This window comes from Electrona antarctica (genome assembly GCF_951216825.1).
Source record: "Electrona antarctica genome assembly, chromosome: 10".
In the NCBI taxonomy this organism is placed as follows: Eukaryota; Metazoa; Chordata; class Actinopteri; order Myctophiformes; family Myctophidae; genus Electrona; species Electrona antarctica.
The window spans coordinates 14257308-14270696 of NC_136791.1; the positions used below are offsets into that span (position 1 = coordinate 14257308).

At 42.1% G+C, this 13389-nt stretch overlaps 1 protein-coding gene across 2 annotated transcripts in view; it reads right to left on the reverse strand.

Annotated features, from left to right (window-relative positions):
* Positions 1-13389, reverse strand: part of lmbrd1 (LMBR1 domain containing 1) — a 125067-nt gene that overhangs the window by 68873 nt on the left and 42805 nt on the right. For both annotated transcript variants that reach the window (XR_013790897.1, XM_079511556.1), the window contains exon 6: positions 11548-11636. Coding sequence is in view for 1 of the 2 variants with exons in the window: in XM_079511556.1 (XP_079367682.1) it covers positions 11548-11636 (89 nt within the window). In the remaining variant the exon portion in view is untranslated. The remainder of the gene's footprint in view (positions 1-11547; positions 11637-13389) is intronic.

Sequence of the window (13389 nt, forward strand, 5' to 3'; positions counted from 1 at the left end):
TTGTGACCGTAGGTCGCATTTACTATGAAAACCTGAATCTCCCGCCCGTCCGTCCGTCCGTCCGTCCGTCCATTAGTCACCCACAACTCCATATGTGGTCACGCCTCTGTCACGCCTTATGACATCACACCTCCATACAGTATATGGTCACGCCTCGTGACATCCCGCCACCATATATGGTCACACCTCGTGACATCAACCCACCATATACAGTATGGTCACACCTTGTGACATCACGCCACCATATATGGTCACGCCTCGTGACATCACACCACCATATATGGTCACACCTCGTGACATCACTCCTCTTGACACGGTATGCCTCCATATATGAAGAACACGACACTGACCTCATCTAACCCTGGATAACCATACATGGAGAATACTGGATCATCACCTAGATCCGCATATGGGGCCAGCCAGCAACTATACATCTGACCTCAAACCCTTAGATCTCCATATATGGAGCTGACCTTTTCTGACATTCCATAATGATCCCCTCCCACCCGTCCTTCCTGTTCTGACATTCCATATGTTGATCTGACCTCATCGAACCCTGTACACTCAACTCAAGACTCACGCTCCATATATGGCCAGTACAGAATTAATTCCATACAGTATGTTGATCTGACCCGCCGCAGCAGTCTGCCGGGATGTGGATGCATGTGGATGCATCCACCTCTGCCTTTAGGGAGAGGTTGCTTCTCGCCCTCAGGGCGTCTTACTGGTAGTCTACAGTTGATTTAGACGACTAACATGTATTCTGGCAGGCCTTGATGGCGTATTAATGGTTTAATTTACACTTGGTTGCATGCTAAAAAAATAGCCTAAGCTCACAACGCGTCACAGCACGGCTGAGCACGCCACATTGCGAGCTTGTAGATCAGCTATTTTCAGCATGCAATACGCAACATTTTAGTGTCGTTTTTAAATTGTTGACGAAATTGCCAGTATATTTAGTGATCATAGCTTAGTTTTTATTTGCCTTTCGTCAGGTATAAAAGGTAATCGACGAACATATTTCGTCAATAGTTTTTAGTCATCGAAATCAAAACCATTCCCTAACAATTAACTGCATCCTGACTCCTGAAGCGCATTCTGAACATGGGCACAGTTTTATTAACATCTGGTCCTTTGCACCGTAGGGTTGACTTGATGCGTGTCACCTCTGATTGAGACAGAGAGAGGGGGACCACCCGTCAAGCGAGGGCAACAGTGGGTGCCACGCCAGCTGTCAGAACGGGTGCCAGAAGACAGGGATTGATGAAGAGACTGATCGTCCCCCTCTCCCCTGTCAGGATCCCAGCTGTCATAAGGTGCCACGTGAACACCACACACAGTCCCCGTTCGCGGTTTACCCCACACGCGGCTTAGTGGGTACTCGGCCCACCTGTCGGCGCGGGCACGCCACGGGCAGCTATCTGCTCGCATGGCAAAGCAAACCGCTTCAAACGCAAAACCCTTCTCCTTGGGAGTGACATTTGAATATGAAGTACGAACTTGACTGATCGCGGCGGGTAAAGCATAATCCTTCGGTACCATTTATCACTCTCATTTCAAAAGCAGCAGGACAGGGCCCGGGTGGAGTGGGAACGTTGATGAATTCGTATACCTACCATCTATTGTGCGGTAGTGGAAAAACAAAAAGAAAACAAAAACTTTGAAGCGTGACAACTTGGATGAGCATTAACATTTGAATAGGCATCTCCTATCCTCGGGTATTTCTTTGTGAAAATTGTGATCTTGCTGCTATTGTTAAGTGGTGAGCTTGGTAAGGAAGACAATGGCTTTGTGTTCTGCATGGAGAGCATTCTGTTTATGAAAGACGGGGGATGGATGTTTGTTGCTTCCTTGAGCAGATTTTCCGGGGATTAGACGTCGTCGGAGAGAGAATATTGTCTATTATCGGTGGTGCTCCACATCTGCTCAGCCACGGAATGAGGAGGTCTGTTATCTCACCGTGCATATAGGCCTTCAGGGCTTGTGGACAGTGAGGAGACTGGACTTGCACACACACAGAAGAGAGAAAGGTGTTTATTAAAGCTCTCTCTCTCTCCCTCTCCTCTCCTCTCCTCTCCTCTCCTCTCCTCTCCTCTCCTCTCCTCTCCTCTCCTCTCTCTCTCTCTCTCTCTGCTATGGTGACACATAAAGCTCACTACAGGAAGATCCCAGGAAGAACTAAGTGCTACCGAGAAGAAGAAGCAGCAACACCGGAGACTGTTTGAAAGGTGTTGGGAATGAGAGGAAATCTCTGTTAATCCTGTAGGGTGTTCTGCCACGATGAAGATAACCAAATGATTCCATTGAGAAGTATGGGCTCAAAAACGCATCTATAATCCGTCGGGTCAACGGGACACATATATTGTTTTTTGTCACTTTTCAATGTATCCAGAGAGCAGGAATTAGAGCACGACCCCCACAATATAAAACTCTATATGAGTCTACAGCACTGATATTATAACTCTTGAATGCATTCCCTCATGTACATGCAGCATGTACAGTAGCTGAGTGAAAATGTCAGTAATTATCTTGTTAAATGGTCATGTTATGGTTGGTACGCTAGGAGTGGAGCTATCAGAGCTGCTCTGTGGGATAAAAAAAGAAAAGAAAAAACTTCTCCTTGTCAAAACAATCGTCTGAGTGAGTTAAGCTTTATATAAGATTTATACCAAAAACTAAATGTTAAAGTCAGTCAAAAGTGAGAAAGGCATTTTACAGTATGCATATGCTGACGTAAGATCGACTATACACTTAACTACGATGAAAAGAACATTAAAAGACAAGTGAATTATTTATTTAGAATTAAGAAATGCTGAATTACCAGAACCAATAGAAGAGTTCCTTCCCTTTGTAGAAAAGCATATGCCGAGTACTTCAGATGGTTAAATAAAGGATATATGGCAGACTGTTTTGTTTGAAAAATACAAGGCTATATTTTTGCATGGCTTGGCAAAAACTATTAAAAAACACAAGGTGACCCGCGTTTCAACTCAACGAGCCTACACAATGTCCCCTGATGAAGGGATCAGACTTAAATAACGAACTTAGCCCATTTAAACCTGAGACCAGATTCTACAGAAGGTCTTCTAAATCATGACAGTTTTCTGAAAAACCTACGTTTCTATGTAAGTGGTTCTCAAACTTTTTTCATGTCAAGGAGCCCCAAAATTATATATATATTTGGCTGCCGACCCCCATCTCAAAATATGTTGTTCCAGGGACCCCTCACAAGCAAAAATAGAGTTAAAACGATCGCTGTGAAAGAATATGTATTCAAAGATTTGCGCCACATTTCCACGATAAAAAAAAAAATAGCAGATCTACAAGCTTGTTGATCTGCTATTTTTCCACAGCTAAAGTCTAAAATAATGGTTAAAGTGGTTAAAAGCAATATGGTGACAGAGATGCGTCCTCCGGTCTAAATGGATTAAACTCTTCCACTGATCATGATCTAATCCTCCCCAAAGAGCATCCGATTCCTGATGGACATCATTAAATACAGACCCATGCAGCGCCAGCTATACTACATTTCCATGGAAAATGTTCAAAATGAACTCCTACAAGCTAATGGTGAACACCGACTGAGAAACATCAAATATTGAACATGTTAAATATTACATCGTTTAAAAAAGAGTTGGCAAGAAAAAGAGTCTAATAACTTTATGGCCTCCCTGTCCAATCTTTAGCTATCAGTAAGTGCTAAGTGTGCAGTCTTCCAGTGGTGGACAGTAACTACATTTACTTAAATACTGAACTTAAAAGGGATATTTCACTTTCAAAAAACTTTTGGTCATTTTATCGTCTACTCAGGCTTATTTGAACACCCCATAAATGAGCAGACACATTTGGAATCGGAATACTATACAAATGAAGCTCAAGAATAGCTACTCTCTCCTGATTGGCTGACATTTTGTCACCTAGGCTGAACCTGAACATGTATTTTCTGTTTATCAAAGAGCTGGAGAGCCAGACCCTGTTACCGAACAAACACTCTATAGCAATGATTACTATCAGAATAATATAGTAATTTAATCTTTTAACCAAAAATGTTTTGTTTCAACCAAAACATATCACTTACACTACCTTCTAACTAACCAGGCATTTCAGGATTTCACTGCTGTAACCAGGCCTGGAATTTCATCCTTTTAGGGGCAAGGCCACTTGGCCTTTAGTGTGGTCAACTTTTTGAGGGCACAAGGCCAAGTGCCAGGGCATGAAGGCCATCAATTAAAAAATGATTTTCCGATGAACATTGGTTCAGAACAGTGCTCCTTAAATAAATAATCACAGCTTTAAATAACAAAATATAAGTAGCTACTGTTGTCAAATATTGTAAACATGTTTTGGGGACCCAGTCCAGAGATGAAAATCATAATGAAATGGCCTAGGACCCTGTCAGGCTGTCACCCGCCTAGGCTAATTAATATACATTTAATTTGGGGGTCCTTGAAATTTAAATGGCTGAGGATCATTGGGTTAAACTGTGAGTTAATTCACATAAAATACAATGACAGCCTACATAACTTTTGAATAAGGGCTTGGTTTAGAAAAGCCTATATTTTGTGCTAAACTAATATATTGAATAACATGGCATTGTAGAGAGGTTAGTGACAGATAAGATAATTTCTCCATTGTGGGGCTGCAGGACTGAGGACTCTGCAGTAAGTCAACACAAAGTGAAAGTGCAGCTTCAAATCAGTTTTGTGTTCTTACCTGGAGACAGTGTGTGCTGTGCACAGGGGAACAATTGTTTAATTATATCCATGGTGTCTTTCTGTCGCTATCCATAATGCGACGCAAAAGTACATTTATGTTTGTTTTAGTGGGCTAGATAGATACGGTAGATCATCTCTCCTCCTTGTATGGACAGCCACGCTGTTTCGCATTAGACAAAAAAGACCATGGACCATGTCCGACCAGCGACCAACGTTAATGCATGTGACGTAGGACCGCCACACTGTCGCAACTGTAGAAAACATTTTGTTTTGAGTGATAGTTGCAGTTTGACCGGATAGCTAGATTAGCTACACTAGTAGGCAGCGTGTGGGCTAAATGCCCTCTGTTTACTCTGTCAGTGCGTGTATGTGTGGCGCGGAGGAGGAGGAGGCGTGTGTGTGTGTGTGTGTGTGTGTGTGTGTGTGTGTGTGTGTGTGTGCACGCGCGCGTCATGACGACCAGCGGCAGCGGGGGTAGTTATTAAGGCAAAGTACCGCAAAAGAATCAAACCACTTTACAAATGGCAACACAACTACAACACAGATTTGTTCTGCGTGGGACGTGAGGGGAACATTGGTTACCGTAATGACTGGAAAATTGCGCAGAGGAAAAACGGTAAAATGAATTTATGTGGGCGCCGAGCGGGGCACCACGGCCACTGTGGCCGTATGGGCATATACTTTTTCGAGGGGCACACGGCCAAAGAGAGGGGCAACGACGGCCATGGCCGCCGTGGCCGCCGTGAAATTCCTGCCCTGGCTGTAACAGTTAAAAGCCAGGACTGCATTCAGACTCACTCCCCAGTAACTGCCGCAGTCTGAAACATAAAAAAAAAATCATATTCTTTGGCTCCCCACACTTTACACAGAATATCACCACCTCCATTGGCCCACTGACAAACAAACGTGTGTTTCACGTGAAAAACAGTGGCTTATTCCTGGACTCTGCCCTCGCATTTGACAAGCAAATCAATACTGTTGTCAAAGGAGCCTTCTTTCAATTAAGACAAGACAGTAAAATAAAATGTTTTCTCTCAACCCATGACCTTGTCAAGCAATTCATGCCCTCATCTCTTCCTGCTTAGATAATTGTTATTCACAATACTCCGGAATTTCTAATGCTTCTCTCTAGACTGCAGCTTGTCCAGAACGCTGCAGCTAGACTCCTGACAGGGACCAGAAGGTGGGAGCACATTACTCCTGTCATGGCCTCCCTCCACTGACTTCCAGTCAAATTAAGAATCAATTTTTAAGGTCTCAAGGTTCCACGTACTAAGCTAAAGGTAGAAGGTGACCGAGCCTTTTCGGTCACCGCTCCAAATCTGTGGAACAACATACCCTTAACTATTAGGTCTGGACTGCACCCTCATTGGACACATCTGTGGAACAACCTACCCTTAACTATTAGGTCTGGACTGCACCCTCATTGGACACTTTTAAAAGCAGACTGAAACACACCTGTTCTCCCAGGCCTTTTAAACCTTACCTGGAGAATTGACTGGACACTGTTTAATGGTTTACCTGATGGCTTTATTTGTTTGTACTTTCTTTTTGTGTTCTTGTTGATGTGTGTGATATATGATGCTTTTGGTGTACAGCCCTTTGGTCGGCCATTGGCTGTTGTTAAATGTGCTTTATGAATAAAATTGAGTTGACTCGACAAGTCAAGAAGGTCTTTGGCCTACCCAATTGGCCAAAGTGTTACATAAGAGTGAGGCTAATGGCGTTGTTCGACTCGACTATTTTAACAATATTTATATGTGGAACCGAGTCAAACACTTGTAATGCTTACACAGCCTTGCCCTAGCACTTCATTCCTTATAGGGTTATATTATGCAGATGTATGTCTGTTTCTTGTTCACATAACGTGGGGTTATTTAGATAGAAAAAGGATAAGAGCATCTGCTAAATGCCTGAATTGTAAATTTCAGTAGTTTTCATGTGAATGTTAAAACGGGGTCAAGGAGATTTGCTGAGCAAACTTAACAAATATTTTAATTAGTCTGTCACGATTAACAATGGCTGGCTCGTCTACTGCATGTCAAATAGAGTAATACAAGTGTCTGATCCCATAACAGTTTTCAATTAAAATGCTAATTACACAAATCTTTTAGTGATAGCCCGATAGTAGCATCCTCGACAGTTTGAGCAAGTAGGACCTCTGGGTGTAAAAAGCACCATATAAACCAGTGGTCCCCAGCTGATGGAGAGTTGGTAACCAAATGGACCCTTATTAGATCTTTAACTCTTTAGTGCAAAATGAACATTGTATGCTTTCAAGAGTTACATTATTGTTAAATATCATTATCTGCATTACTGAATATACAAGAAGTCTAAACAATTGGACAATGTCGAAGACTTGTTATTTTGATCAAAGTTTGCCTGTTTTCTCTCCTATGGTACCACATCAATACAGCATGGAATTGTGGACAGAATCTAATCCAACGATAAGAAAATAGAGTCTTGGGTCTGAGAGGCTAAAAGGTCTGAGGGGCATCAATTGATGGTCTGTGGCTCAAACGCACCAAAACAAACACTGAGATAAAGCCCCATTGTACAACGAATAGTGAAAAATAGATCTACAAGCTCATAGATCCTCTGTGTTCGCCCAATTCTCGCCTATAATGGCAAACCCCAAAATAGGAGCGGTAGCTTGAAGGGTGTGAAGTGCTGCAGGAGTTAAGCAGGAGTTCCCATACCCCGGTATGGGAACTCTGAAATTAGTTAGATATCACTCAGGCCCCTTTTCCACCGGTTGGTTCCCAATGGGAACCGGTTCAGTTCTTTTTGGTTTTTAGTCCATGAGCCAGAGCTCCAAATTTAGAACTTTAATTATGAATTGTATGTGCAGAACCATACCTATATTAGATTTGTATCACCATAAACTTCCCCAATTGAGTACTTACACGAAGACAATGATCTATTATTGTATTACACATTTTACATTTTTTAATATGCAAATGAGGCATTATGTAGGAAATTATGAAAAATAATCGAAAATAGGAAAAAGCTACTACTGTGGAAGGGTTATCATGTATTAATTTACTTGTATTGAACCTATAAACAATGTAATATAGGTCTAGTTTTCCCACCAATTTTGGAGCTCTGGCTCATGGACTAAGAACCAAAAAGAACTGAACCGGTTCCCATTGGGAACCAACCGGTGGAAAAGGGGTCTCAGTGCCATCACCCAACATCATGCAGTCGCCAGTAACAAAGGACTTTCTAACATGTATGATTATCTGAAAGTAAAGAAGAACAAGAAAACGTGGTCCTCATATTCATTATTAAAAAGTCTGATGTATCGTCAGAGCCCTGAGAGTCCGGCACGCCACGAGAACTGTGACAGTTCTGAGAGCCCCTCCAAGGACAGTGGCTCTCTCTTACAGCCAGCCACAGAATAACTCAAGGCTATCATTGGATTACTGTGGATTTCAGAAGCCTTTCTGTCATGTGGGCTAAGAGGCTTGGGGAGAGAGAGAGTCAGAGAGAGCATTCCTCTTTTCTCTATTGGTATAGTGCAGTAGATGGAAGAATTAAGCTCAAGGTACCGTCTCTGACTGCAGTGATAGTTGAATTAGATTCAGAAATGCAATAGACTAAATACACATACCGTACCCTCAATTTCATTGCAATTCTAACCGTGCACAAGATACTGTGATTCTATGTCTGCCTGCATTTTAACTGCCTCATTTTATTGCTATTTAACAATGCACTTTGTATTTGTAATTGTATATTTGACAGTAAATGGAAAATTGATAAAGCAGATCTTCTCCCCCTCCCTTTTTTATTCTTCACCCCTTCCTTGAAACCGCATATGTTGCGAGCTTGTACTACAAATAATTTCACCCACTCTTATATAAACCGTAAACCTGGTGTTGTGACAGCTAAAGTCACATCACCTTATGGGAATCTGAGGCGCACACACACATCGACACACACGCGCAATAAGATGCTGCACTCCCAACAAGTTTCTGCTTGCTACTCGTGTGACAAATCCCTTTGAATCTCCTGTAGCAAACACGACACGTCCCTGTGAGTCGATGCCGGTGCAAAACAAGCCTGACCCTACATTGCTTGAGTTGCCGCAGATATTGTTATTGACGGCAGAGGTGTGGGAGGGCTGTCATACGGGGTTGTGTTGAGACACACCAACACATCACACCAAGCCAAGGACGTGCTCATTATCACCACTCAATTGAGCTTTTGCTGACCCAGCTGGCTTAGTAATGGTAGAAACATTAAGCCAGTCACCAAGATGTCTAATGGCACGTTTGTCTGTCCATAGCAATATAGAAAAGGATTCACCTTTAATTGAGTTGTATTTATTCCACATACAGAAGGTGCTATGTAGGCCAAAAAGCAGCTCTATTGGTGACCTCCACCGTCCGCAAGACTACGTAATTGCAATCCAACCAAAAACCCCATGCCCCATTTCAGTAAAGCAAGTCAGAAATTCATAAAAAAAACAAAAAAAAATGTCTGCAAGCTACTGGCAATAAGGTACAATTGCATATTCTCTCTAGAGAATGGATTCGATGCTTCCATCTGGAACACCTTTAATAGCCAGAGTGATCTTGAGAGCATCCAGGCGTTATTGGAGCACTGTGAAAGATGTAATAGGCACCCCATTTAAGATGCAGTGGCCTAAATGAGCAGTTGCGGCGCATGGGGTCAGGAAGCTTACTTAGCGAGAATGGCTTCCCTTTGCTCAATTAACCTCCCATCTGGAGGGAAGAAAAGGGATCATCCTCACATTTCCTCCTCAGCAGCAGCTCAGTAACCCCCACGCCGATGTGCCAACGGAGGAGGAAGGCTGGGATGAGGGGTGCAGCCAGGGGTCCGGCACAGTCAAAGACTGGCAGATGGGTCGACTTCCTCCCATGATCCCCCGCATGGCATGAGGCCAGAACATTGTGGGAGTCAACGTACAGTATGACTGGCTCTATGCCCTCTTGAACGTACAGTAAGTGGACGTGGACGATGCTCCATCAAATATTAGGGATGCACCGGTTAATTCACAACATCGGCCGATACTCAACCTTGGTGACTGACTGCCACCGGTGCATCAGCAAATAATAATGACTCATCGATGCCAGTCGCCGATGCTTATCATGTTGCATTAATCCATTGTCAAAAGTGTTCATGAGTCTAATCTCTGTGATTGAAATCGTACTCATCAAAAGATAATGTGATGAATTGCTGAAAGATGTCTTATTTTTTTCCCTGCCTCTAAAAGAAAGAATGAACAACAAAAACAAAGGCCACATTTAACGGTGGGTATCAGCCCAGAATTTCCCAAATATGCATCACAACATGATGTGGTGTGTTCTTATAGAAAAAACATTGTTCGCTCATTCTGACCCACAATGGCATACTGAAAAATAGGGCCAGCAGGGTGAGAGTGGTTAAAGGCAACACATACTGTATGGGGGAAAGGAAACATATTGTTCATGTTCACAGGGCTTTTCAAGGCCAGCTTCTGAGAGTTCAAAGAAAATAAATCACCACGCTGCTCCCATGCCTACGTTCAAATATCAACGGAGCACCTTCTGCGAGGATCACAACGGCTAATTTCCCCATTGACCCCCATAATAAAAACTAGCTGTGCGAAATTCAATGCGACCATATATTTCCCAATTAAGCCGGGTTGACAATGACAAGTGATCATATCAGCTCAATGCTAAGTCAACGTGGCCTAGTCTTTACCGCATGCGCTGGTAGCATCCATCACGATGTCCCCAACAGCTCTGGTCTTATGAACTAGGATGCATTACTCAATACCGCACTGAGTCCAAAACACTGGGTCTGGGGACCTGTTTGTGGGTCACGGACCAATTTGTATGGGCCATGACTTGAGTAAAAAATATTTTCCTCCATTTAAAAGAAGATTTCAAAAGATTGTTTTAAATAAAATAAATTTAAATAATTGTATACATTTTAAGACTTCTGGTCCACACTGATGAAGGCTGGATAGCCGAAACGTTTGTCCTGTGATGTAGAGAATAAGCCTTTTGAAAGTATATTCTTGGTGTGCGACCACCTATTCTACAATGTTGATTTAAGCTGGTAACGCACCAGAAATCGTTGCGGTGGTCACAAGAAAGCTAACACATCTGGTGCCGCCAGAGTTTTTTAGAATAAAGGCGCTAGAGTGTCAAGCAGACGAGGGAGATTTTACTCTGAAAACCCCCGCCATCCTTTTCCGCCCAAAACCGGGAGATCTGCGTAAGTCTGAGCACCCTAAACGTGTCCTCTCCACACCTCTTCGGCCTCCTATGGGTGTAATTGTCTCCACCAGGCCGAAGGCATGGGGAGAGAGTATGTTTTGCACCGGTCGATGCAAAATTTTGCACACACACTCCCTGGATGCCAACGATGAACCTCTGCCCCACATTTTCCAGAACGGCCTGTTATAGCGCCACCAGTAGGCTGACTTTTGAAAAACACATTTTTTTATATTACTCCTCCAGATTCTGTCCCAAAATCCCGCAAATTGTTACACACTATCCAAGGCACTTTACAGAGATTGTGCATTACATTCACACACACATTCATACACCGATGGTGGAGGAAAACATGCAAGGCAACAACCTGCTCATCGGCAGAAATTAGGGGTTCAGCGACATGCTCAAGGACACTTTGACACCAACTCTGGGGGAGCCTGGGATTGAACTGGGAACCGTCCGGTTCTCAAGCGGTCGCTCTAACCCCTCCTACTATTGATTTGAAGTATATCGCCAAACCCATTTTGTATAGTCATATTGCACAGCATCAATGACTGCTAAAAGCGTACATGATTAAAATAAACCAATGAAGGAGGTATACTCACGGCCACTCCCAAGCTCTTCAAACATCTCTTGTACTTTGTCCCATTGAGTGGAGTTCTGATTTGACGTAGGTTCAAGTGGAACAAAGGCCCTGAAGAAAAGATCAAATTATGTTTTAGTAAGAATAAAATCTAGGAGGTTGTTTGATGTTTGTGTTCTAGTGGACAGATAACTGGCATTTTCTGAGCAGATTGCATTTCTTTTAATGAGCACCAGCTGCTACACATACAATAAGCCTCTCTAAACCTGCAATTAAGTTTTCAAATTCCAGATCTGAAAATAAAAATTAAAATAGTAATTCTTCTCAGTTACCAGAATCAAAAGTCAAGCAAGTCCACTGGGCTATAGGACGATAGAGTGACCCCATCGAACAGCGTTTTCTCTAGTGCCACCATCAACCTGCTTTACAGATTCTAGTCTTGTTTACAAGACACAGTTTCATATGATTTTCAACTTTAAAAGGTTTAGCCCCATTTTTGAGAGCAAGAGGCTCAAAGACAAGGCTTTTAGACCGAACGCACACGCACGCACACAAACGCACACACACTTTAATTTTAAAAGGTTTAGCCCCACTTTTGAGAGCATGAGGCTCGAAGACAAGGCTTTTGTTTTCCAGGTGCGATGATAGGCCTACACTTAAATATTGGAAACTAACTGACTTGGCAGAGGAGGTTATATTTAGGAGGTTATATTTAGCTACAGTTGTGGACATTGATTTTGTTATGTATTAAAAATAAAGTCTGTTCTAACATAATACATGTGTCAATGTCTACAATAGCATACAATAAACAGAACCACATGTGTTATGAGAAGCATGATAATGGCTTCAGCCATTATTCATCAAACAAAGTGATGTTGGCCATTTATTTATTTCAGACAAACAAAACATTCATCAACACACGTCTTTCAAACAGAGTGATTGATTCATGATTGATTCATGATTAATGAATACATTGTAATGTGATCAATGTCCTCTAGGTCTGTCCAGACGTGTGTGTGTGTGTGTGTGTGTGTGTGTGTGTGTGTGTGTGTGTGTGTGTGTGTGTGTGTGTGTGTGGAGTTCAAGAGCATGGTAATGAAAGACGGCCAAACCAATTTGCTTAAATAAATAAACTGAAGCTTTATTCAGACTGCATGCTAATCTGATTTGTTCTTTACTGTCATTTGCAAGTGATCAGATTGGGTATTCAAACACCTTCTATCCATCTGCATTTTGCTGTGGTAAACATGAAATGACATACTTTAAGTGTTGTGAGCTTAAAAATAAAAGTATAAATCTGACTTCAGTGCCTAAGTGTACAGACTGAGGGCATCTTTAGAAATCATTTGAATCACATTTCAAACCACCTGGGAATGTAGTTCAGATCTGATTAACAAATAAATCTGTTTCCATTCGTTCGATTCGACAAATTCGATTTGTCCAAATATTGGATTTGGGCTAATGTGAAAATAGCCTTTATTTGGGTGTTCACAGTGCCATCCAATTCCATAAACAATTAAGCAAACTTAAAAAGTGCAACACTATACAAGCCAAGTACAAATTGTTTTAGTCTTAGCCTTAAATAGATATACTTTGCACCTATTTTGTACCTCTGTTCTTGCATTTATGTATAATTGTATTGTATTTCCCTGTGTAATGTACTCCACTGCCTGTTTGTTTTTTATGCGTTTTGAGTGGGCATATTTGCCATTTGGTACATATAAATTACCAGTATGTATTATTAGTATGTTCATCATTAATATGTGTCGTCTAAATAAACAAAAAAAGTAAAGTAAAGACATCCTCCCATTATGTAAAAGCATGTTGGAATGCAGAAGTACAGTATGTTTAAAGGTGATATAGT